General features: G+C 38.1%; 2 protein-coding genes across 2 annotated transcripts; one reads left to right on the forward strand and one right to left on the reverse strand.

Annotated features, from left to right (window-relative positions):
- Positions 1-1,080: 1,080 nt before the first annotated feature.
- On the forward strand, positions 1,081-17,372 carry tgm1l1 (transglutaminase 1 like 1). Its single transcript, XM_041991838.1, has 14 exons — positions 1,081-1,307; positions 3,813-4,129; positions 4,217-4,408; positions 6,255-6,506; positions 9,795-9,913; positions 11,052-11,159; positions 11,321-11,498; positions 13,018-13,156; positions 13,652-13,844; positions 14,104-14,257; positions 14,564-14,848; positions 15,847-16,007; positions 16,087-16,223; positions 16,324-17,372. The coding sequence occupies exons 2-14, from the start codon at positions 3,814-3,816 to the stop codon at positions 16,472-16,474; spliced, it is 2,385 nt and encodes a 794-aa protein (XP_041847772.1). The 5' UTR covers positions 1,081-1,307; position 3,813; the 3' UTR covers positions 16,475-17,372.
- A 1,268-nt stretch (positions 17,373-18,640) lies between these two features.
- Positions 18,641-27,176, reverse strand: abhd4 (abhydrolase domain containing 4, N-acyl phospholipase B). The gene is made up of 9 exons (XM_041991839.1): positions 26,968-27,176; positions 25,864-25,949; positions 25,664-25,768; positions 25,242-25,530; positions 22,583-22,764; positions 22,397-22,508; positions 22,107-22,293; positions 19,350-21,954; positions 18,641-18,749 (listed from the first exon to the last, which is right to left on the reverse strand). The coding sequence occupies exons 1-8, from the start codon at positions 27,036-27,038 to the stop codon at positions 21,865-21,867; spliced, it is 1,122 nt and encodes a 373-aa protein (XP_041847773.1). The 5' UTR covers positions 27,039-27,176; the 3' UTR covers positions 18,641-18,749; positions 19,350-21,864.
- Positions 27,177-27,393: the final 217 nt, after the last annotated feature.

Consider the following 27,393-nt stretch of genomic DNA (forward strand, 5'->3'; position numbering starts at 1 on the left):
ACCACAAATAAACTTCCACAAGACAGACCACTGAAACCACTTCAGAGCTGCACCTCTAACACCAACACGTGTTACAACAGGATAGGATTTGATAATCAACCATATCAAAGGCTGATGTAAGGTCTAAAAGAAGCAGAGCAGCAGAGCTACCACTGTCAGCGACATGAGCAGGTCATTAAAAACTCTCAGCAGTATTGTTTCTGTCCTTTGAAACCATTTAAAACCAGACTGAAATTTTTCAGAAATACAATTAAGATCAAGGTATGACTGCAGCTGACCTCTCTAAAACCTCTGACAAGAAAGGAAGTTTAGAGATTGGTCTGTAATTCGAAAGTTAGAAGTGTCAAGATTTCTCTTTTTGATGAGAGGCTACGCAACAGCATGTTTGAAGGCAGCTGGAACACAGCCAGACCTCAGAATAACATAATAAAATGGCTGTTATGGACTCACAGCAAACTAGATATTAATGGCTCATTCTAAGAGATGGAAAACATAAAACAATCTGTAAAGCAAATAGATACCAGTACAAAAGCAGTTTTAATAATATGTATTTTTTGTAACTGACTTTTATTTAGGTACACACTGCGCCTTTAATGCTTCAGATTGCATGATTCAGATATGACTTCATTATGTCTCTTACTTGTGTTGTTTGACTTTGTTTTGAGGTTAGGATGTGGTTTTAATGGATCAGAGGTCAGAATGGATTTATCTTTTTATTTTATTTATTATATATATAGTTGATAGGAAAAAGTTGAATATTTTGCAACAAAGGGATGTCAACAAAACTGACAGTAGGGACTAATATTTTCTTTCAAGACTGTCCTGCTTCAGACAGAAGGTTATCTTTAAGGGGTCACAATATGCTTCCTGTGAGAAGTCGGTTAGAGAAAAACAGTCTAAAGCATCTCTCTACCCTTCCTCTGACTGCCTGTTTTACATTCTGCTTCCTGCATCGGAATAATAAGAATAAATAAAAAAAAAAATAGTAAACTCTCCGCTCTTCCTCTACCCATGTCTGCGCGCGTACATAGTATGACATCACACCGTGAGTGTCATGGGAATGAGCAAGATTTCAGCCCACACGGGGTAGGGCGAGGGTGGGCTGAGCATTGAGTTTGAGGGCTGTGTATATCAGCTTTAAGTACCGTGCACTGCATTCCTGTACAGGCGTATACGTATTCTGGTCCCACCGCGGAGCGAGTCGGAACAAAAGTTTCCAAAACCCTCGTTTATAGAGTGAGGTACAATTACACGGGAAGAAGCAGAGTTTTCACCACTGATCCGAAAAAGAATCTACAAAAGAGAAAGTAAGTGTTTCAGTCTCTCCTGACTTATTCTCTCTCCTTTTCTAAGTCATATTCTGTGTTGAGTTTAGTGTAAACTTGAAGTCTGACTGGATAATCAGTTTCAGACAGAATCTCAAAAAATTCTGGCATGCTTGTCAACAACAACAATAACACTGATAGAAATCTGATCTCATTCAGTTCCTAATTAATCTCTTACACAGAATATTTCCTTCCCTTTACCAGATTTCTGACACCTGGTTGTCTCTTTCTAAACCCTCCAAACTCCAAAAAAAGTAGCTGACTAAAATGCATTTTATAAACATATTGAATTAGTTCAGGTATTTCCATGGCTTCAGGCTGCTGGTTTGTAGCCAACCAGATGATGCATTTTTTATTTTTTATGCTGTTATTTCTTGAACCTTGAATGTGTTCTGAATAGTCAGTAAACAACAAACTCTTCCATTGGACTCACAGTTCTGACTATTGGTTGCTATTTGCAAACAGTTGACTTGAATTTATTTATTTAAGTGTAGCGGTCTTGCTTGCATGCAGCACACACTGATAGAGGATTGAAAAGTTTCAGAGACAGAGCAAGCAGCACAGAATAAGAAGTAAGGTGTATTAACAGAAAAGATTAGGAGTGCTTTATTTCAAGTTTGGCTGGCATCAGTATTATATAGTCTACTTTTCTTAAGTTTGTGAGGAGAAGACCAAGGCTGACAGAATTCTTCATTTAAGAGCTTAACTTGGGTCACATAGATTCATTAATGATATAATTCTGTGTTTTTAAAGCCTATCAAAACACAAATTACTCAAAAAGTGGCCAGGAAATCATTTTATACAGCATTTCTATTTAGAAAGGCCTAATTTTTGCAGTGATTAGTCTAAATGTTAACTTGTATTTTATCGCCTTAGTCATTTGACCCCCTTTTACTGTGGATTGGTATGCATATGCAAAAAAGTTTAATTTATGAATCTGAAGTCTGCAAGTATAAGGTGTTGGTTTCTATCATGTTATTACTCATTAGAGTTAACATGTTAGTTCCCTTTTAACTAAAATGAAAGGGTCAAAGGGTGTGAATCCACAGTTGGGTGGAGAACATGTTGCAAAATCATACAACCGATCCGCTCCATTGTGTCTGACACAATGTTTCTGCCAAATATAAGGAGGATCTGGAACTCTGTGAAGGAAGGGGACTGTCATTTGCCCGGCCGATGAACTCAACAAATCACAGAGTTGAAAAATCTCCAGTGTGCAACATATTGTCCTGCACACACACACACACACACACAGATGGTTCACACACAGGCATTCTTTTCACAAATGGATTTTGAGGTGTTTGATAGTGTGAGGTGCTCCTCCCTACAACCTCTTCAGCTGTTGTCTGCCCTTTCACCTCTGCCACATAACTTTAAGATCACTACACTTTTCCCAACAACACAACAGCAACACTTAGCGGTACCATGCTAATAAAGGATGTTTGCTAAGAAAGCTAATCGTTCTATAAACCAAGTACCTCCTATAAACTTAATAATGCTGTATTTCACCTGACTATGTACATTACTGCCATTCATTACAGTTTGTGGGCATTTCACAAGAGCTACCGAAAAATTACTAGGTGCTTTAATGTTTGGATAAATTAGATTTTTTTTTTTTTTTTTTTTTTAGCATAGCCCCTTTCACAGTTTTTTCTCTTACTTTCCCTAATAATGCTGTAAGGGGTCTGACATTTAACCCTGAGTAACAAATATGGAAATAGGCTGGGCTTATCTGCAATGAGACAAATGATCTTATTTCTTTACTGTTATTAGTGCGTTGTTAGTGTGACAAATGTTCATATGTTGCATGTTCCACCTACACCAGCAGTAAATTGTGTGTGCACGTTACGAGCGTAGAAACTACATTAATCTGCAGCAGCTGGGGTGCAGCAGATGGAGCCCAGCTGTTTGTAGGAGTTACGTTAGAGCACACAGGGAGTGTACCATACAAGGATGGCTTAATAACCCAGAATGCTTTGACATCTGACGGTCAAGCAAAGTCCAAGTCAGGAATGTGATAATTGTGGGAAAAAGAGAAAGAAAAGTGACATGACTGTTTTATAATGGAGAGATGAAAGTAAGGGAAGGTGAGACAGATGTTTGGTTATTTACATTGTTGTCAATACAAGGGTTCAGTGGAAAAGAATGAAATATTCAGAAGCATTGCCTCTTCATCAACTTCCATGTTTAGTTGTTTTAGCCACCAGCTTAAACTGATTCTCTGTTAAGGATTTATTGATTAATTCATTTGTAATATTTTTTTTTCCACTTTGATGTAATGGGGTGTTATTTCATGACATGGTTAAAAAAATGAAGGCGGACAACTGTGGTTATCTTGTTAATACAGCTTTTTATTTCCAATTTTAAACTTTTTGCACCCCTCACTTCTGAAATCATTATTTTTAATTTCTTATATATAATCTGATTTGTGTTAAATTTATTTACCTCGTTAACTTATTTTTGATCTTTAAATTGGGTCATTTTCAGGATGCCGGGCGAGAGGTTGACTGTAAGAGACACATCGGAGATTGGGCGTTTCCCCGGAGTAGCCCCGCCCACTAGAGTGGAGGTTACAATCCAGAAGGAGGGGGAGAAGAAGCAGGAGGAGGGAGGTTGTCGTCGCTGGCTCAGGAAGATGTGCCCGTGCTGCTTTAAGCGCCAGAACAGTACATCCTATGATGTTACAGATAAGTTGGAATTGACTAAACTCCCAACCACTGCCCCTGTTGTGACCCTAGCCCCAGAGCCTGCCAAGCCAAAGCCTGAGAATGGGGAAACAAAGGAAAAAGAAAATGAAAAAGAAGGTAAAATGACTAACTTTTAAACTGACATTTTTTTTTAGCACCAAAAGAGTTACTTGTGTTAAAATTTGAGATCCTATGTTCCACTAGAAATTAAGCTGTCTGTGTGCTCGGTGGACCTCCTGAGCTCCAAGACTGGTCAGAATAGAGTGGAGCATCACACTGATCTGTATCATGGGGATGAGCTGATTATCCGCAGAGGACAAACCTTTCAGATGGAGATGGAGCTGAACCGACCTTTCAATGCTGACACCGATAAGATGCACTTGGACCTAAAAACAGGTAACACACAAGCACTCAGAGAAATAATGCTGATAATATAAAGAATTGTCATAATCAGATTGATTTTTAGCAACAGAAGATACGTCTATTTTCTTTTCCAGTGAAATTTTGTTAAAATTGTTATGATTGAGATTTGTGCTGGGCACAACCACATTTATAAAAACAAAGACATTAAATCTCCAAAATATGAGAGATCCAGAGTCCTGATCATAGCCCTGAATATATCTTTCTCCACAGTGCTTAGTAGAACCTTTTTTTTGTTTTGTTTTGTTTCCCTTTCAGTGTCTCAGTAATATTTATTTGCTTTTTAGTTTATCAAAAGATAATTTCTGACTTGCTTCACTAGTAAACACTCATGTGTCACATGAGCTCATACAAAATTGGTAAAACATTCTAAGTTAGCAAAAAGTATTAGATTATTACAATTAATTAATAAAAGTAGTTAAAAGGAGTAGAAAAACGCTGAAATCTCCAGTGGGAACAACATACAGTATGTAACTAAATGGAGAGAAGCTGAAAGAGCTGGCAGAAAGTATGGACTTTGGATGCATGGCTAGGTAAAAACTAATGAAAAATAACTAAAAGAAACATAATTTAGTTGCACTTGTTGCAATGACAATAAAGTTCTGTTCTATAAATTGTGCAGTGTTTCTCATAAATAACTGACGTTTGTGAAACAGAATGGGTGGTACAAGCATGTGAATGTTAGGTGGTGGTTTCAGTCAACAAAACCCATTGAGCCATAGACAACTGGTTTCAGAATATGCACTGCTATCCTATGAAGTGCCTTTTCAACTGATATTAGCCGCATGTGAAAACACAAAGAAACAAACCACTGATAGAGCAAACCATGGGAAATGTGGTTACAATACTACAGATAGCCTCTGTGTTTAAATCGAGCAACAGTCCAATCATAGTTGCACCACAAGTTTTGGATTCCACCCAGCAGCCCTCAGTGTTAACAGTTTCCAGACCTCAGGACATTGGACACCTCCCTCTGGTATTTACCAGCCTCATACTACACACTGGGGAGTAATACATCACCACCCAGCAGTAATTTGCTGTAAATCACTGCTGAGATAATTTACCATAATTTTCTCAGTTGCACATGCAGCGCATAGATTGATTTATTTTTATTCCAAAGATTTGTCATTGTATGGCTTTTTAAGTAGGAAGTTGAACACAATTTCTGAGATCAATATCTACACAAAGTCAAAGGTGATTTGAGTAGATTTTCTTCTAAATAAATATTCAGTGATAAAAGAGGAAGGGTGGGGAACAAGGGTTTCCTGGTAAACTTCACACTGTCTTGACAAACTGGCTGCTCATCTGGGTGCCAAAAAAAAATATATATATATCAAAAAGAGTTCAGAGGAAAAGCATTTAGTGAGTTTTAAATAAGCTTGTAGGCATATTATCCTATAGCAAAATGCTAAATTATGTGGAAAAGGACTAAGATTGCTTTTCAAAGGGGGTTTGTGGAGCAGTTTCCCAGCATCACAGCTTTGTTTACTCAGACACATCATGCACAGCTGGGAAATAGGCTTTTATGCATATATGCTTTAGAGTTTTGTGTCATCTAGCAGAACTAATGAATGGTTTATGTGATAGGAATACATTTATTTTATTTCTTCTTATTGTTCTTGTAGTGAGATTTTACCTTTTAGAAGGTTGGCAGAGCATTAAAGTTCAAATGGTTCAAAGGAAGTCTGTTGCAAGCACGTGACTTTAAACACATTCACTGGAGTGAGAGGATCCATGAAATGCATGAAGCTACTGAGAACAAATGAGAGTGGTATTAGTGATGTACATTTTGTACAACAAGAATATAACCTGTCTGCTGTAGGTCCTTTGCCGACTGTATCCAAAGGAACCCATGTCATCATCCCGCTGGTGGACGATCTGGAAGATGAACGCTGGGAGGCCAAGATTACAAAGCAGGACGGCAACAAGATCAAGCTGTCCGTCAACTCTCCGGCTGACGCTGTTATCGGTCTGTACGGGCTCACAGTGATGACCAGGTCTTCGGAGAATGAGCCGGCAACAGCTTACAACTCCAGCAAGAACATCGTCATCCTCTTCAACCCTTGGTGTGAGGGTAAGTTGACCGGGAGTGGCAGCAGGGCAGAGAGTTTGTGGATGGAGGACTGTGGAAGGTGGGGTGAAGAAGATAAGTCATGGGCGATAAGAGAAGCAGAATAAGGGAAGAAAGGAAAGGCTAGAAGATATGGCTAGAACAACTCAAACACTGTTTGGATTTATATCATGTTGTAAATAGAATTTTTTTTAAGTTTCAGTATTTCTTATCCACTGTGTGGCAGAACTGCTGTGTTACAAATGCTTATCCATCAGCCTGGTAGCAAATACTCGGTGAAAATAGATAACTATTTCACCATTTAATCTCTGAAAGGAATCCTGGTATAATTTTACACATGGGTGAGAAAGGCCAGCAGAATCCATGACAGTTGCTGTCCATCAAATAGCTGCAGCATGACCGTGTGTAACTATGGGAGTTATGCAACTCCACTGGCCACCATTCAAGACTTCTGGCAGACTTGGTCTGTGTTTAAGATGAAACATACCTTAAGCTGCCTCATTTATGAAACATTTCTACATTCAGTCATGTTTTTTTAACCTACTATTCCACTGGGATGTGAATGCAACTCAAGAAAATACATGCAAATGCCAAATAAAATAGATTTTAAAAATGCAAATGCAAAGTATGTACAAGAAAGTCATTACAATAAAGTGAACCCTGCATATTCCACAGTGAGCTGCAAGTCAACCATTCATCATTACACTGTATTTTAATATTTATTTGCTCATTTAAATTATACAATTTATACATCATTGCAGAGATAGCAGATAAACTAGTGTTTATTTATTATGATTATCAAAATAATCATTCCAATAATCGGAGGAAATACTGGTAATCAACTGTGAAACCAGCCGTCATCTGGCTTTAACGTAGTTAGCTTCTTTCAGAGTCCACCTCCTGGGAGCACATGAACAACATTAGACATACCTTGCCTAATTGGTTTAAATGGCAATTTGATAAACATGACGATTCCTTGAAAGTATCTACTGTGGGGACATCAACTCTATTTACTCCCAATAAGGTTGTTTGCTACACTTTGAACAATCTAAGCAAGCTAAGTTTAAATCAAGCATGTTCTCAGACATGCAAGATATTTGAGTTAAGCCTTTAGTGCATTCAAACAGATAAATGGAGGACGTACTGTCTGTTTGCTCATTTTCCAAAACCACATGGATACTTTTCTTAATTTAATTTATGTTGTAACCTCAATCATGGCTCAACTGTGTTTATCACTTTTAAGTTCAAGTTTAGGTGATTTTTTTATCATTTGACTTCTTCATCCACATAAAATCTGTGCTTTAGCAACTGGAAAATGTAAAATTTTAAAACCAGGTCCCAAAGTGAATCAATTTGAAAATGCCAAAGTTTTCGTTACCTTGTTAACAACCCATATGCATCTTCCTTGAAGCCCACCTCTCTTTTAACCTGCGTGCACAAACCCGCTAGCAGCTACAGCAGTGTTGGAATAAAGTGGTTTGTTGCGTTCATGCTGCAGAACCTACAGAGCGTGATATGACTTTTACAACAAAATCTGCAGAAAATATAAATTCCACACAAAAATTTCATTTTTAGCTTAATTTCTACTTTTCCTGTGATGTAAAGAGACATTGCACGAGTTATTTATGTATTTATTTTTGTTTTGGTGTATTTTTATGGCAATGTTACTTACAAGCTTGGCGTATATACTCATGTTTACAGTGTTTACACAATGTTTACACATTTCTTGAAACGTTTCTTCTTCACAGAAAAGTGTTTTAAAACTAAATCAGTTCCATCTCTGGAAAGTAGCCTCAGCCTCTCCTCGATCCTCTTTTTATACCTAATAATGTTGCTACATATATTTATTTATACAACATCTGATAAGTTGTTTTTTATCTATTTTCAATCAAACAATCGTACAGAGTTTCAGTGTATTTGAAGATGTTAGAATAAAACAGGTAAGTCTTTTTTTTCATGGTGGAAGCTTATTATTCCTTTATACAGTTAAGAAAGCATTAGGAAATGAGGTTCATTGTTTATTCGGCAGAGTTTGGCAGATTATCCACACAGGATATTTGACAGAAAGAAGAGTATTTGCAAGCAGCAAACTAAAAGAAACAGTTGACCTAGCTTTGATATAAAACACTGTCTGTCTTTCATTATGGGTTGGCTGCTTTTGGCGGTGTGCCCAATCTCTTTTTCCCTCTTTCAATCTCTTTTTTCCCGAGACCAAACTCTCCCTCACGCTCATAAAAGTCAAAATCCTACAATTACTGTATAAAATGCCACGGGCCAAGTTCAGAGTAATCCATGCAGCTGGTGACAACCTGTCTTCTGCCTCGCTTTTACTGCCTTCATGTGTATTTCATGCTCCCCCCGCCTCCTTCCTCTCCCAGCCAGCTTTGTTCCTTTCTTGCTATCTGCTGACCCGACCCTCACTCCATCGCCACATTGCTCTGATTTCAGATCTACTCCCTCATATCCTCCTCTGTATTTCTTCTACATTCCAGAAATTTCTTAAAGAAGAGAAAACGGTGATTGTCACAGCTGACAGATACTCTTTTTCAAAACTCTCAAAACAGCATGTTTTTCTTTACTTTCTTCCCTGCCCCCACATTACCCTCCTAAGCATAACTTCCCCTCTTTCTCCAAACTATGCCCCTGTGACTTATTAAACCTTTTCCTTCCACTTGCTTATTCTTATGTCCGTCTTAAATAATTAGCTGCTTTGACTGATTTCCCTTTTTTTCACGTAAATCATTTTTCTTTCCCCCCCCCCCCCCCACCCAAGGGTTATCACGCTGGTGATAGAATGAGATTAAAAGGATGGAAAAAAAATAAACAGATTTGCAAAGCTCATGTACAGAGTCCACGCCCAAGTCGGTATTGCTGATTTCTCTCAAAACAGACTGTTTCCCTTAAATGACTAAGGGCCCCACTGCAAGGTTCATGAATTCATTGTTTCTTAACAATTTCCTGACTGTGAAGACTTGTGAAAATAATATGTGAAAAGGGCACATTCTTAGGGGTTTAGTCACTTTTTTTAAAAAGATTTTTACAATGAGAGAAGCAAGAAATCTTCAGTGCATTTCATCAAAGCAAATAACCCCAAAAGATGCTACCACTGTCAAGGTTGGATTTTATTTAACTTTAGGGATTACTGCATTGAAAGTATACAAATAAATAAATAAATAAAGGCTGTAAGAGTAATTGTGTCTTCCATACAGAGAGCTCAATTTTCAGTTGCATGACATAAAATAAAAGAAAATGGCAATATGTGTATTTACAATGTGTCTTGTACATTTTCAGAGGACACTGTGTTCCTGGATGATGAGGAGCAGAGGAAGGAGTATGTGTTGAATGATACTGGGCGGATCTACTACGGGACAGAGAAACAAATTGGTGCCCGCACGTGGAATTTCGGGCAGGTACAGACTGCAGAGCTGCATGCTTGAGTTACTGAATGATAATTACAGCATCAGTAGCCTGTGAAGCCCTGTCTGCATGTTTCAACTGAAGGCATTAATCCTAAAAGCAGGTTTACAAATACAACAGTTTTAACAAGTTCTAGAAATTATCTGAAATTTGATAAAATGAAAGCTCTGCAGCTACTCACCAGGAAGTAAGCGGCACATTTGCAGGGGACTACAGTAGTGATTACCAACAGCAGTTGAATGGTGAATGTGGAATACTTATTTATAGGATCAGGTTATTTATTAAAACATGTGTAAACAGAAAAGTAGACACAGTTTTTGAGGCAAAAACAGAGTTTGTATATCTCCTTAGAAGCTTTAGAGTCAACATTTCTTTACAGTCTGACCACTTTTATCCTTTCACAAGCCGGAACCATCTTACACAAGTATTCTTGTAATTTCAAGTAGTCTTCAGGAATAGTTCTCTAGGATTATTAAAGGACTTTCTAAAGCTCTTATTTGGATGTTGGCTGTCTTTTGTTCCATTCTCTGTCAAGATGATCCCACACTGCTTCAGTAAAGTTAAGGTCCGGGCTCTGGGGAGGATTCATCACTCCATAGGACAGGTTGTCTGATTTTTGGTCCAGTTTATGTGTCAAATGGCACTTTCAGCCTTTTCTTCCAATGAAGCATGGCTTCTTGACAGCCACCCTACCTCGGGGGTTAATTTCTGATGAGGCTTCATTGATTTTCTTCAATTTCCTAAAGACATTACTTTCAGATACATCTGCTGTAGATAAAACCTCTTAGCAACTTCTTGCAAAATTACTATTTATTCCAATTAAAAATAATGTAAATGTAACTTTTTTTGTCTTTGCTAAGCTATCAGTTTTGCTATATCCCTAAAGTTTGGTAACACAGTCCTATGAAAATGGTTGGGTATGGGAACTGGACTATTAAAAGCAGCCACTGTCCAAAGAAAAACTTTAAAAGAAAACCTTTAAAAAGCCTGCAAAGATGCTCAGGACCACTTTAAAAGATTAAAAGAAAGTCTGGTTCCTTGGAAGCTAAAAACAAAAATAAAATGTGGATAGCGATTCAAGAGCTTTTCACAGAAACGTAATTCAATTCCTTCTTCTTTTCGCCATTGTAGTTTCATGAGGGAATCCTGGAAGCATGCTTGTTTATTCTAGAGAAGAGTGACATGCCGCCATCTGGTCGAATGGATCCTGTCAATGTTGTCAGAGTCATATCTGCCATGGTAAACTTATTTTTATAACAAAATAAAGAAAAATTGTGAATATGTTACGATTTAGACTAAAATACCAATAATTTCTCAAATTCCTGAAAGAATTTTTTTTCCACACAAAACAAATCCCCAAAATGATCATGTCTCTACATCTCTTTGTCTTTTTTTTCCAGATAAATGCTCAGGATGATTTGGGAGTTCTGGTTGGGAACTGGTCAGGAAATTACTCTAGTGGGGTTTCTCCTGCGGCATGGAGCAGCAGTGTGGAGATCCTGAGGAAATACCACTCCACCAGTGGAACACCAGTGTGTTATGGACAGTGCTGGGTCTTCTCTGGGGTCACTACAACAGGTGAATGTCATAAAAAAAATAAACAAACAACAAACAAAAACCAAACAGAAGCTGCATTTTGTGGGGTTTTGAAAGCCAGTAGAGTGTTTACCATTTCTAACTTTTTTTAAATATAGTTGAAATCACTGCAAAAACATCATCTTTACATTAAACAGATGGTGATTTTGTTAGACAACACTATGATTAGGAGCAGAGCAGCAGCTTTTCAGTGCTTTTAAATGGACCGCAGCTGAACTCTTAGACCAAGAATAAACTTGCTTGTGTTCATGTTGGCATCTGCCTCCATCATGAGTGGAATTGTTCACATACTTGCTTCTGTACTATGCTTCTTATTGAAAGATTCCACTAGGAGGCAGCCTAGAGAATCCAGTTTGGAAAGAGTTGTAGAATTTGTGGGAAATTAGCTGCAGCAGAAAGGCATTTGATGAAATTGCTGAGCCAACTCAGGCATCTGATGACAAAACATGGTGGGCAAAACACCCCATTGGTAGCACCCCCACTGCGTTTCTCCATAAGCTTCCTCCATGCATGGATGTAATGGTCTTGAACTTGATTCCACATAATTTTACAAGTCAACTTCTAAAATGACTGATCTCTCTCCAGCTAATGTGTCAACCATATTCAAGCATATCGATCACTGTGCAGTGGAAATCATTGATCCTACAGAAGAGATCATTTCAGACTTGGTCAACAAACTTGTCTTTGAAACTTACATGTGGTCATATTGGTCCCAACACTGCCCCTACCATTTCCTTGCAATGCAAACATGTAGGATTCATTTCTGATGACATGCACAAATGACTCTTCAAACACAAAATGTGCGAGGCAGCTGTGATAAACACAAAGAAGCAAAAATATGTGAATGAGAGCTTTGTTGGTGTTTCAGCTGTGTGACATACTGTATAAGAGTAGAAAAGCAGCAAACTAGATGCAAACATCATGAACATAGTAGAAGGTCATGAATACAGTAATTAGCATATGTCAGTTTCTTGCTACTTTTAGCAATCATTGCTGGTACTGTCTATAGTAAGTGGTGGTAAGCTGTACAGCAGAAGGCATGTGACAGGAGGGTACTGTGTGTTCATTCTGTGTGTGCACACGTAAAGAGGCCACAGAGGATCCCTAAGAGTGTTCCCCATGTGCTCCATGTCAACTCAATTAACAATCCACAAGAATTTTTGATCTTATCAGTCCCTTTTCATTAGCCCTTACTGTAACACAACAGAACACTCCAGTCATTGTGTTTATTCGGGGAACCTCACGTGATAGCTAGCTGACTTTAGCACATAGCCTTATAGTTAATTTACACCCTAAATACCATGCACTGGCATTCCTGTCATACCTGCTACTTTTGTCACAAATGGAGCTACATGTGTTGCTTTCAATCACCCAGAGTGATAAAACTAGTCCCGTCATCATGACAGAAATATATGAAACATTATTGTCAAATTCAAGTCAGCTCAGTTATTAAATAGCCTTACAAATGCAATTATATTGTATCTGTCTGTCCTTGTTTCAGTGCTGCGCTGTCTTGGGATACCCGCTCGTAGTGTGACCAATTTCCAGTCTGCCCATGACACTGATGTATCCATCACTACAGACGTGTATTTTGATGAGAATATGCAGCCAATTGACCACCTCAATAATGACTCTGTCTGGTAAGATGTGAAAATTTTCAGGGACATGCTAATAAAAACACCTGCTATTAAAAACTATATCCTGAAAATGCACTGCATATATAGATCTACTCCAAAAGCCATCTCCTCTAAACGTGAAACCCCAGAGAAGTCATGGGCTTTCAATTACCTGCAACTCTGCTTTTTGAAGAAAGTAATCTTCGATCTGTCATTTATTGATCTCCTCAGTATGACAAAACGAGAGTTCAATTTCTCATTCCATGAGGCTTTTTAATACACTTTTGACGCATACAAAGAGGCATTAATGTAGTAGGTTAACTGGATCCACTGATTTCAATAATTTTTTTAAAAAATTTAAGCTAAGCTAGCTGTTTTCTAATCTATGCTAGGCTAATCTAGCTGTGGTGTTGAGGGAGCAGATGCCATAGTGTTGTTAATCCTATTAGCTGCATTGGCAAAAATGTGGATAACCCTCCCTATTCAAATAAAAATAAAATTAAACCTATTTCTTTTTAGGAATTTCCATGTATGGAATGATTGCTGGATGGCTAGACCAGACCTGCCTCCTGGCAACGGAGGTTGGCAGGCCGTTGATGCCACTCCCCAGGAGACGAGTCAGGGCACCTTCTGCTGTGGCCCTGCCTCTGTCAACGCCATCCGCTTGGGTCAAGTCTACCTCAAACATGACACACCTTTTGTCTTTGCTGAAGTGAGTGCAAATGTTCTTAACTAGGGATCTCTATGATGGCAAGCTATAATCACTAAGGATTTTCAAAGATAATCTTTTAAGCTGTAAAAAAGAAATCTAACTTTTTCCCCCAGCTTTTTTTCTTGTGTTCCTGAGATAAATTATCTATGGTGATGTTACAGAGTGGAATTTCATTGCTTTTTACGCAAAATGCACATTTGGGCTCAACTTCATCATCGGTATAAAAAGCTGATAATCTTTATTGTTATTTTCTTGCCAGGTCAACAGTGATAAAATCTACTGGCAGAGAAACCTGGATGGTACATTCAGCCAGATTCACAGTGAAAAGAAAGCCGTCGGCCGCTGCATTAGCACTAAAGCAGTGGGCTCCGAAGAGCGGGAGGACATCACACATCTGTACAAACACGAAGAAGGTACTGACAAGCACATTTTCCCTGACTAATTGCTAGCTTAGATTAATGTCTAAGAACCAGACAGAATGCCTTCTTAACTACATGGAACTCCTGAAAAGTGATGATTAAATCATTTCATTCTGCATAGATCATTTTTTTCGGCACAGATTCCTTCCAGCAGCCACTCTTCTTCACAATATGAAAATATGCCTCTATGTTTGCTTTATTTGGAAGAACTTTGTGCCATATCTCTTGTATCTTTCAATAAATCATGGATCCATGGACAGAATGAGACGCACTAACCCCTTCCTCCCTTTTCTCATCCAGGTTCAGAAGAGGAACGTATTGCTGTGGAGACTGCTTGTCGCCATGGCAGCAAATCAAAAACCTACTATCCACCCATTGAAGAGGATGTATGTGTGGAGGTTAAAATGGAGGGCGAGGGGCCCAGGATGGGAACTGACGCCCAGCTGAGTATTGTGGTGAAGAACCTAAGCTCACAACCACGTCAGACAACTCTGTACAGCCAGGTGGCCGTCATGTACTACACTGGTGTGCTGAAGAACGCTATCAGAAAGAATGAAATACCTGTGGAGCTATTGCCTAATGAAGGTGTGATTTCTACCGACATTAATTGCTCATACTTAATCTGCTTAGTATTACATCACAAATTTATGTGCATAATCTGTCAAAGTTCTGAGAAAAACCAAACAAAAAATACATCAGTGGCTCTATCGGGTGTGCCATGTCTTTTGGTAGTAGGACACCGTACAGTATTTATGGAAATTGTAAAAAAAAAAAAAAATGAGAAAAGAAAAGAAGAAAACCTGTAAAATTTCTCTGGAAATAAATGGGATTTTGCAGAAATATGTGAAAAACCAAGCACACTTTGGAGCCCAATAACTCAGACACATTCTGACATAGAAGCTTCATTCAAAATTTAAATGGACCAAAAAAAAACAAACAATTTGTCTCTGAAAAGGCTATTTTAATCTCGTTTACGATTTTGACGCAATCTCTGTTTACATTTGATGAAATTTTGGAAATTCCCTTCATAGAGTCCACACAGGTGATTAATGAAGTCATGCACTCTAATTTAAACTTTTCAGAAGTTTCACAGTTTCTCCTGTATTTATACAAATTGTACATCAAAACGTAGGCAATTTTCTCTTCTTTCACCCAACATGACCATCATTGTGATAGCCCTTATGGTTTTCGGTCAAATTGCCTTACAGTGCAGAATGCACCCACCCCACACTCCATTGACTTAGATTCATTTTTCTCCTCAAGTCAGGAGGTAAGGGGTATATTTAACTTGCCATAAAACTGCGTAAGAGATGGCAGAGTCACACAAATTACACCCGTTATTTCAGCAGACCTTTCTGCTGCTCACAGTTGAATTTTCTTTTGATACAACATATTATTTTTGAACAGCTACTGTTTTTTGAGGGGTGCGCTGAGCCTGAAACCAACTGAAACCTGTACCTTTATGTCTGCCTCTGTGTTACTTAGAAAAGATAGTACTGCAAATCTTTGAAGCTAACAACCAGCAAGAAAGTAAATATCTGTTATGCAGAATTGTTCCCTTGTAAAACCTTCTTTTTTTATAGAAAAAACCATTGAATGGGTCCTGCCCTACCAACAGTACCAGGAGCAACTGGTGGATCAGGCAGCACTGATGCTGACATTATCTGGAAGAGTCAATGAAACCAAGCAAGTGATAGCCAACCAAACAACCTTCAGGCTCCGTACACCTGACCTCACCATCACGGTAGGCTTTTAAATAGCATTTGAGTAAAAATTATTTTCCCACTTTCTCTTTAATCGCTAATGGTTTTCTTGTCTTGCAGCCTGTGGGCGAAGCTGTGGTCGGTAAGGAAATGGCAGCCAAGATTACCTTCACTAACCCTCTGCCACGCACACTCAAGCAAGTGGTGTTCAGAGTGGAGGGCCTGGGTCTCCAGAAGGGTCACGAAGTGGTTGTCGGGTTAGCAATCTTCCCTCCCCTTATTACCATCCATATATCTCTTCCCCACAGACTTTGTTCTTCTCCAGACTAACATTTCTCTTTTCATTGTCCCTTTCAGTGATGTTGGAGGTCACTCCACCGTGACACTGACTGAGCACTTCATCCCCAATCAGCCAGGACCCAGGAAGCTGGTGGCATCTCTCGACTGCAAACAGCTCACACAAGTGCATGGAGTGGCTGACATTGTTGTTTATGAACAACAGGAGTGAACCACAACATGCAGGTCCTCTCATATCATTTTTACTTAGAGGATTAAAGCTGAGAGCTTCTATTCTACTATTCTAATATTCTAAGTGTGCCAAGTCCCTGTACTTTAAACATTTTTTTATTCTGTACTTATGCTAAATTTGTAATTTTGATATATTAAAACTACAAATAGACAATTAATAACTGTAACATTATCAGCATTATTATGCTTTTTTATTTCAGTACTATAAACACATTTTTGACTTGCTGTGGTGAAGTATGATGCAGGATTTACAGTTAATGTGTACACAGCAGCCATAGTATTTTTATTAATATGCATTCATGCAGTGAAGTTTTAAATTTATTCTAATACAAGTGCAATTCAAGACTCTGAAAAAAACATGTGAAGATGCAAAGTTACCATTTTGTGATAATGTAAATAGTGTATGGGTATTATTCGGTTAGCTTGTCATAATGTGAAAAGTACTGACAAAATGAACTTCACGTGGCTTTAACTGGGGGAATGAAAAGCAAAAAAACTTCACCTCCAAACATTGTTTTTAATATTCTTGTATTTCTTCATCATTCTAACTCTAAGCACTTGACATAAAATGTGAAGGAAACTATGTATAACCATCACAGTATTTATCTACATCATCTACCTGGAATGTTTTTGTATCTGTGTTGTGTTATTAATAAAACTCATGGAAAGCTACCCATGAATCACTTGATTCGATGAGACCACTGGTTAAAAGGAGAAGCATGTTAAAATGAGCTGAGCTTCACACAGGAAACAAGTTTATTTTTCCATTTCTGCAATCAAAGAGTTTTAAAGTACCAAATTGTAGCCCGCTGTTAGAACAATGCCCCAATCTCAGGTGTGCAAGTTGAAGCAGGAGACACACCTTAGCAACATGTCATTAAAGATGACTGATGTTTTTAGAGCTGCTTCAAATGGCACATAATCAGCGGTGGTATTGCGTCATCTCATGCTAACATACTGTGTTGATTTAACACTGTAACTCAAGTCTTTTTAACATTTTTATTTACTGACTTTCTTTATTATATCTTCATTATATCAGATCCTAACTTCACTTTAACAAGGGTCAAAACTCTCCTCTATCCATGAAGTAAAATGAATCATTTAGTCTTTCTAATGAAAAGAACAGAAAAGTCAGTGTCCAAGAATATCTGCTGCTACTGGAGTAGCTGGCTTAAAGATGTTTCTGTATTCTAATTCTCATGTTTGCACTAGATTTTGAAGTTTTTATAGCTGGTTGATAGCGGAATCAAGTAAGGAAAATATGATAAATACATATAATAGGGTTCTGTCTTAATGTAAATACATAGGTATTCCAAGTTCAAGGTATTTCTACTGTAAAATATTGTACTTCTCACTGTTATTTAATTTATTAGGCAGCCATGGCTGATTTACTATAATCAGTAATCAAAAATAAATAAATGAGTAATTATTATTCAAATCAACTTTCAGACTTGGCTTGTCCTGGTTTAACCAGCCATTTAATGCACAATAACTAGAACTTAACCCGGGTTTGCAATATAGGCACCTAGTCTATCAGTTTTTTGAACGGTAGTGATTAAGTAATTATTTTTTCTGTTCTTCTACTTTAAATAGAAAAGTTTGAGGTCTAACTCTTTATTTTTTACACAAGCTGAATATTTAATTTCACAGGGTTGTGGTTGAGTTAGTTGATTGGCTGGTTGGCTGACTACAAGTGTCCTGCTGACCTTCAGCTGCTGCCCTTTATACTTGTTTCCTTCCATTTCTACCTCATCCTTTGTCTTGCTGGTCTGAAGGCTTGACACAGGCACAACAACGCAGAGGGGCTTTGGGGGTTCGTGTAAGAACTTTTTTGAGGACGGAAATGTTACACCCATCCTTGTCCTCGCTGGCCTTACAACGACAGCGGTAAATTAGGTTACTTTCCATTATTTCTTACAGCCTGAACCAGTGAGATAGTTGATAAGAGGTATGCCCTGTAAAGCATGCAAAGAAAACATTCCTGGCTTCTGCTCACTTTGGATCCCTTTATCTCTCTTGACTGTCAAAATTTTGCTTTTCATCCAAAGTATTTGTTACAACTCATTTATTTGTAGATATCTAAAACAGTCTTCTAAAAAGTTGATAATAATGAAAGACAGTGGTTGATATAATTATTTTACTTTAGCAGAAATCTGGCTGTAACTCTTAAAACTAACATAAAATAGTAATTTCTCTCACCATCCACATTTCTTTTTCTGAGTACCCCACCAAACATCCTATTTCCTTGGACGTTACTTTTATAGCTAAGTTCGGTCATAAAAAAATATATTGAAATTTGAGCCGTGTTTAGACGTCCGACGCGGACCAGATTTAGTAAAAAGTACTGTTGTCTTTTCTAAAAAGGAAGGTATGTATGAAGTCGAGCGTTGTAAAGCTGCTATGCCCCCTCAGCAGTGAGTAAAATAGTGCTCCAAGCTGCCAGACAGCGGTGGAACAGACCTGGTATCTGCACAGCTGACAGGCTTCTCAACTGAGACATCAGTAGAGCCAAAGTCAGTGATTGGTACTGTTCAGTTTTATCAGAGATTCATTTTTTTATTTGATGTCCTGGTAAAAAAAAACAAACAAAAAAAACCTTTTGGACTGAGTGTCAGCAGCAATTTCCACCTGCTGCTTCAGAATCATCTAAAACACACAGACAGTTTAAATGAAGAACAAGACTATTTTCAAATGGTTCCAGAAAAGTGAGAAAATTTTATGAAAAAAAAAAAAGTGATAGAAAATGCAGCCTTGATGCAAAATTGGTTTGATTAGTTTCTCAAAAATTTGTTCAGCTGATGTGGCCAGTTAGGAAAATTTTAACTTATAATTGTGGATGTACTCCCCCCTGTCACTGAGTTTGGCCCATCCAGCCACTGGTACTTTTCCCATTCTTCAAAATAAAACTGTAAAAAAACAAATAAATCTCAGAAAGACAGATTTTCCAAACACATTTTCTCTGTACCATTCAATATTCCTTCAATTCTGACCAGTTTCCCAATCCCAGCTGATAAAATCATCTGTACATTATGATGCTGCCACCACCATGTTTTGCCATGGGGATGGTGTTTTTGGGGTGAAGAGCTGTGTTGGCTTTGCAGCAACCATGGTGTTTTCCTTGAGGGTCAAAACAAAAACCTCTTATTTTAGTGTCACCTGAGGAGCCTCGGATCATATATCTGTGTTTTCCACTTTTGCTTAACTTTTCTTTACACATTTATAATTATTATCATTGTCATATGTATTTATGTGTGTTTTGCTGGTCACTTCTAAAGTTTATATTGGTCAAATCAAGTTGTCTTTGCTGCAGAGTTTTCTTGCTCCTTTAGTATTACCTTTGGTCTGACTCTGAAGTAATTGTTTAGCTTATTCATGGGCTTAAAAGCTTCATGCATACATGCAACTTAAAAAAATATTTTGAATATGTTTGAAGTATATTTATTTTACTTCATTTTACTTCAACACACAAATTATTTTTAGGGATTAATAACAGCTGGAACATTATTTCAATAAGTCTTGAATTTTATTACACTTAAGAAATTCAGAGTCAAAACCAGTGTCAAATCCAAATCATAGTATTGTACATAAATTAAGTCACAATGATTTATTTATTTATTTATTTATAGAAAACAGAATAGCTATTTAAAAATCTGCTCTGGGTCTTCTGAGGAAAAAACACCCTTTGTAAATTAGTTTTCTCTGTTTAGAGACCTTGTTTATAGGTTTTAATCCACACTTACACTACACAGTCATAATGCTAAAATATATTTGTGTGCATCCAATAAAATCCTAAAACTGTTAAGAAAAATATATGCATTTCTATTTTTGTTCATTTACGTCTCCCTTTCAGCATGGGGCTCATCCTTTTAATCAGTGTTAATATGACTAGATTTCAAAGTTATGGGGTAGGTATATTTAATAAGATTCAGTGGTAGGAAGTAAACCTACATCCAGAACTGCTGGTAACTCCTCTCTTTCTCCTTCCCCTCAAGTTAGGAGTCTGAGTGTTATCCTTGACATCACAATCTTTCCAATCTCACATCAATAACATCACTCGTTCAGCATTTTTCCTTCTACGTAACATTAATCGCTCTCGCCCCTCCCTTACCCCCCATCCTCCGCCACCGTCCTTGTCCACAGCCTTGTCACCTCCTGGATTGATTACTGCAACACCTTCTTGTTTAGTTTTACTCAAAACCCCTGCATAAACTTTAACTTGTCTAGAACTCAGCCCTTCATATTATAAGCAGAACCCCCCTCACCCACCACATCTGCTTCACTGGCTTCCTGTTAAACATTGCATTGACTTGAAAATCCTTCTGTATACATTCAAGGCCATCCACCACCTTTCCCCTCCATATTTGTCTGAGTTGGTACAGATCAATGCTTCATCCCAGACCTTCCTCCTCTCTTCATCTTTCTGTCAGAGATATCATCTCTTCTCCACTTTATTCATCCAAACTTAAAATTTACCGTATCAAAATTGCTACTCCATATAACTTGATTCACTCCCCAGCATTTAATTAATTTCTCTTTGATTTTATTTTCTCTTATCTGGTGATTCAGCATTTGCATTTTATGATTCATGCTGAGTTTTATTGTACAGTGTCCTTGTATGTTTTGAAAGGCACTTTAAAATAAAATGTATTATTATTGGTATTGTTTTATGTTGATTCTTTTCAAATATGAACATGGTACAGAATAAGCTTCTAGTTCTAGTTTTCAAATCTGTGAGGCTTTCTAAGTCCAATTTAAACTGAAAAAAAAAGTATGTTAATATTAAATATTTTGAATGGTTTTAGTTTGTTTGCATTTGACATTTGCTAAACTACCTGATCTGACTGGGAGAAACGGATTAAAAATACCACTTGTTACTGACCTCTGCTGGTTATTTCATGCATTGCAAGTAGGTTTTCCAAATAGACATTTTAATTTGTGTAAGGGTATAAAATACAGACAAAATGTGTGACATAGAGTGAAACAACATGAAACAGACACCAGAGGCAAAAAAAAACGTGTCAGGCACATGTTAAAGTGTGAGCCAGTAGCTGGAGGGCTGCTACATAATAAATTAGGCCAGTTCATCCTGAGAGATGAATTTACACTGGATATCGTAGTTTGGCTGATGTGTGATCAGAAAGTCCATCATGAAAATAAATATATTTTACTCATTATACTAATACACTGACTAACAAAAATGCAAGCAAAGAGCTTCACTAAAGTATTATTAAGAATTGACTTTAAACTCATGTCTGCGTATGCCTCAAAACACTACATCAACTTGATTCACATGCAAATGATGCAGTGTTAAAACCACCACAATAAATTGTCTATGGTACTTTCAGTCCTTGCAGAGCATCACAGGTGTGTTCAGTCGACAGATTTACAAATACTTTCCACCACTCTGTTGAACTCTTCTGGCTGGTCAGCATACACATGGTGCGAGGCTTCATTTATCAGCTGCAAAATGGAACAAACAAGGAAAGTGCTGTCATGGCCCTACTAACATTTCCATTTTAAACCTAATTTAAAGGTTACTCATTTAGAGTGCAACTGGACAATTTTAGGTTCACAGCTGTATAAAGTTCATGTGTATCTCTGTCTGCACTCACCAGCACTCTGGTGTGGGTCTGGCTCCTGATTTCGGCCATTCTGTCCCCAGATGAGCTGCTGACCCAGGAACGGCCTCCGTACAGCAATGTGACAGGCATCTTTGGAGGCAGCAGATGGACCCGCTGCAGCATGGGCCTCTTAGCCCAGCCCAGGGTCTCCGACATGGCTCGGAAACCCACTTCTCCACTGGAAGAGAGATGGGAAAAAGAGAAATGAAATGAAAATTTTGCTTTTTTTTCACTGTCAGAAATGAGATTTTGGGATAGGTGGTGGGCTTTTTTGGACATACCTTGGACTTTGGGCATTACAGTGGTAGATGTACTGCGTCATAGTGTCGTCATCAAACAGATCTTCAAATTTTCTTTTAAAATCAGGCCGGAATCTGTTCACCAAGCCTGGACCTGAATCAGTTATGATGATAGGAGAATATTACAACATGACATATTTCAACAGCAGATTAATTTCCACTTCTTACCCCATGGGCCTGCTGCTCTGATGACAGCCAGCGGGTTGAAGAGGGAAACAATCGATGCAAGAACTTTCACCCAGCGGGGAGGAGACGGCCTCTTCCCTATCTCTGAGCTCTGACCCTCCTGGGTCTGTGTCTGAGATCGTTCAGGGAAGCCCCATGGATCCACCAGGATAAGGTGTGACACCCTACAGGATACAGTACAACACATTACCAGGTGGTATCTGTTATCAGCTTGCATGTAGAAAAAGGTGCAGTGCAATGCTGCTTTTCAGTAATCCTCCACTGGGACCAAGTGATAGAAAATAATATTGTGATCATTTTTTTTGCCATGTCGCTTAGATGTACATATAATTCACAACTTTTCTAAGTTTGCCAGTATCACAAATTCTACCACAACACAATTTGTATTTGATTTAATTCAGGAGCCAGTGATCAGAATAAGACTACATCACATGCTAATGTAACACAGTCACTTCCACCATATTAAATCAGAAAGAGCAAATAAAACATTAAAATATAATTTCATTCCTGAGCTCAGACTTATAATGAAAATTAATCTGTTCTTTTAGTAAAAATAGACGGTACCACATTCTGCTAAATGAGCTTTAAAATGTTCACATCATGAAAAAGAAAACAAAGAATAAAATCAATTTGCTTGATCAGTATTTTAAGTCTGGATTGATGTTTTTGGCTCAATAATCACTGGATTGATGTGTGGGTCAAAGTGTTGTTACACCCCTAGTAAATATAACCCACTTCACTGCACTTATGTTCCACAGACCACCATTTTTTTCCAACATAGACGACCAGATGTGCAGTCCTCCAAAAGTCTAACAAAGCGTGACCCTTGGAAATGGAACTATGCACTGGTCAAATGCTGATTGGCTGAAAGTTTGTTCAAATCAGGAGGGACCAAACAACCAATTTAATAACGAAGCTAAAGGACCAACGGCACCAACACGAACAGCCTACAACTCAGGTTGCTCCACATATTTCTGATACTGCCCCCAAGTGGCAGGAAAATGCTACAACATATAGAAATACAGGTAAGAGCTTTCAGAGATCTTCAGACTCGAATATGTTCTCGTGCGCTTTTTGAATTCCAGTTTTTTGTTTGACTAGCAAAATTAACTTATTTCTAATGTTATGTGGACATATTGATTATAGGTGTGTTTTTTGAAGAGGACAATCTAAAGATAAAGCATAACGGTGAGGCTGTACCCTCCTCCATATAATACTTTGAGAAGAAATGCAGTTTAGCAGGACCACTGCGTTAAGAAGGATAAGTTGTAAACACAAGCTGATATAGAAAAACATGCCTCAAAAACAAAAAGTCATTTTTACTCAGAGATTGGGCAACTAATGCCACCAGAAAGAAAGCATGCTGGCATTGATGAAGGATTTTCTCTGTTTGTTACAGACTTTCACATTGCATACTGTAATCTGATCCAATGATGAAATAACAATATTGATTATTGCAGTTTTAATTGTAAGCTGAAGGAAATTGTTTGGTAAAACACATGTATTTTGTTCTCATAAAAAACTTTAATTCCACACCAGTAAAAAGAAATGAATAAATTAAGCTCTAGCCAGCATGAGAGGTTTAGCTTAATGTGGAAATTGGCTGACATAAAGTAATAAAATCACCCCACAGGCACATCTTGAGGTCACTAACTGAAACTCTGTATTTTGTTGGTCAAATGCTTGCATTAGGCTCTGTGTGCAAAGATAAGCTAAACTTTCCAGCTGCTAACGGCAGATCCATAATTATTACTGCCACGCATTGCAGCAACTTTCCCTTCAGCATCGTCAGTGGTTAACTGTGTTGCTGATGCAGGCCTGCAGGATATTTAACATGTCAAAATGTACAGTGGTGCTTGAAAGTTTACGAACTAGACTATCATGACAAGTCCTTGCTGCCATAATACAACCTGAATAGTCTGCCTGTGCATCGCAGGGCGGACACAGATGCAAATAATTGAATTCAGATTTCTCTTCTCAACTAGTTTTTATTTTATTTCTAGTTTTCTTCAGTGGCTGAGAAATTAAAGGGTTTGGTTTACAGTTTTAAGCTTTCTAGAAAATTCTACCATTTGAAAGAAAGCCTTAGGTCCTAATGAATTACGCATGACACAGCCCACTTAAACTCAGTTGCTATCCCATTGATTAGAACCACATGACTCAAATTATACTAACAAATTAAATGCATATCCTACTCAGTCACATAGTTTTGCCACTCATTAAAGTATGTATAATTTTTCTCTGTTAATGCATTTTTAGCTATGCTATTTTTGTCTAAATAGGTGCAGCTGGGACCAGATCCAGATAAATCTCAAGAAAAAGGAAATTACCCAACAAAGAATGGCTGGAGAATGATGAAGTTAAGGTTTGGGAATATCTCTGCAGTAGCCTCAGTCACACTAAGCTTGGGGAGGATGTGTGAATAAACCCACCATCATGTTAAAGTTGAGACTCTTAAGTGGATTTTCTTTAGTTAATTATGGATCTGCCATTTGCAGCTGGACATGAAGTATGAAGTATAGACATATTCAAAAAGGTTCACAACTTTTTAAACATCGCTGTATAATTCTCAAGACAAAACAGAAAAGTCTGCAATGTTTTCCATATTGTTTTAGGTTGCATCAGCATCTGCATCCTTTACCTAGAGGGGTACTGGATAGCGTAAGAGGTAGCCAGGTAGCCCCCAAGACTGTGTCCCAGCAGGATCATGTTCTCCAGACCTACAGATTCCCTCCATTGTTCAATAGAGTCAACAAACTGCTCCTCTGCCTTGGCAGCATCTGAGGGGAAGTAAGGTCTGGAACTTCTGCCAAAACCTAGGAGGTCAAAGGCGTAGACGGGTCGTGAGTGGCTCAGAGCATCCAGGTTCCTGATCCACAGTCCGACTCCTCCTCCAAAGCCATGGACCATTACCAGGGGAGTCTTATGTGCTGGAGGAAAAGCAAGAACAGGAAAGACACGAGGCCCAGTGTCACTGATAATACAATGCATAATCTGAAGGACACACCTGTTGCCTCAGAGTAAAGAAACAAAGACTGGGATGAGATTGGCAAAGGCCAGTACCTTGTTCTGCAGGTTTACAGGCCGACTTTTTGGTGAGGGTTAGAGTCCATATTCGGTTCTGGTTTGGAAGGGTCACAAATCTGGCCCACAGGTCATTCTGAATACCTGTTATGAGGAGTAATGGAGGTGTAAGCAATATTTCTAAATTAGCGCTCTGTGGTTATGTAATCACCCAGTGTAGGGTATGTCAACAGTCTTACAGGCGAGAATCTTGGACTCTGTAGTCTTCAAAAGGGACATGGAGGTTGGACGCCAGGAAGGCCACCAGCTCCAGATTGAACTTGACCTAACCAAGTTGAGATGGGAAGAGTGGCATGCCAGGAATGAAGTGATAGCAGATCGTGGAGCTGTTCAATACAAGCTGAATGAATATGACCAGCTCTTTAAGAGAAAGTCCAATGTGCACTACACACTATCATTATTTGCATGAGCTCACACAAAGGATACACAGCCAGGGGACACATTTTATAGCCATCATGCTGTAAATCAAAGACAAACCCACACCTTAAAAACAGATTAAGCTTTTAATGCATATTATGCTTAGTCATGAGCTTTTATTAGTAATAATTACATAACAATGCAACTGGTTTCTTACCTAATACTTTTAGTTTCCAAACTGAAACAAAGAAAGTGAGTAAACTAAGCTAAATTGGGATCATCTTGTGCTTTCCCAGTCTGTCTGATGGTAGAAATGGACCAATGTCTTGTTTATCCCTCCGCCTTCGGGCAACCAGGTACCTGTCACCTCAACAATGATGCAGCTAAAATTTGCTGAGTCATTCAGATTAGTGTCACTCACCACTGCTCTTTTTCTATATACCCAGTTACAATTATAAAAGACCTGTTTATTGGAATCAAGACAGTCTGGTTTAATGACTATTACCACTCCTGTGGGGGTCCTACTTCTTAAGCATTACCTTGACAGTGTTACATAACACAGGAAGTCAGTGACAGGTTGCATTTGATGTAGTTTTATTTTGCTTGTGTCTTATTCATGTTCCATATAGCCAAGTGATGATAGTTTTTATGTTAAAATGCTGTAAACTTAATGACCACATTTCCACGTGTTAAAAAAGTGTTAATTTGACTAATTGTAACACATTACAGGCAAATATAATGTGAACATGAACATTTAATAAAGCCTAGACTATAAAATTAATGCAAGTACAATGGCAAAAATTTTGTTAAATTCTGCTCACACATACTAATAAATGTCTTCACACCTACAGTTTATCTAAGACACAATATGATGTAAGCAAAGTGAAATTGTACGGAGGAGAGATGTATTTAGCTGAACTACTCACTCTGTTTCACAGTCGTTCTGCATTGGAGCCGTGGTTGTAGCGGGATCCATTAGCTGACATATTCCGGTCATAACATTCAGATGAAACAAGAGTGACAACACACTATCCCTTTGCTGCTTTGAAATTACATTAAGTCCTCTATGCTAATTTCTCATGTTTTGTAACCCGTGAATTCCAACGTCATCTGACGGGGACAAAGATCGTCTCTACTAAAGATGCCATTACTGTAGCAAATAATACACTGTTTTATATTTATTACGAGTGAGATATTCGTTATTCGAAATTTAAACATAGGGGGAAAAAAGTCGTATTCCTATGATTGAACTTCATACTCGTCTTTCAAGTACAAAACGCGTGAGAATAACACCAGCACAGTCACATCTCCAAATGCTGTAAGAACACACCATCTTCATTTTATCTACCTCT

The sequence above is a fragment of the Melanotaenia boesemani genome, chromosome 8 (genome assembly GCF_017639745.1).
Source record: "Melanotaenia boesemani isolate fMelBoe1 chromosome 8, fMelBoe1.pri, whole genome shotgun sequence".
NCBI lineage: Eukaryota > Metazoa > Chordata > Actinopteri > Atheriniformes > Melanotaeniidae > Melanotaenia > Melanotaenia boesemani.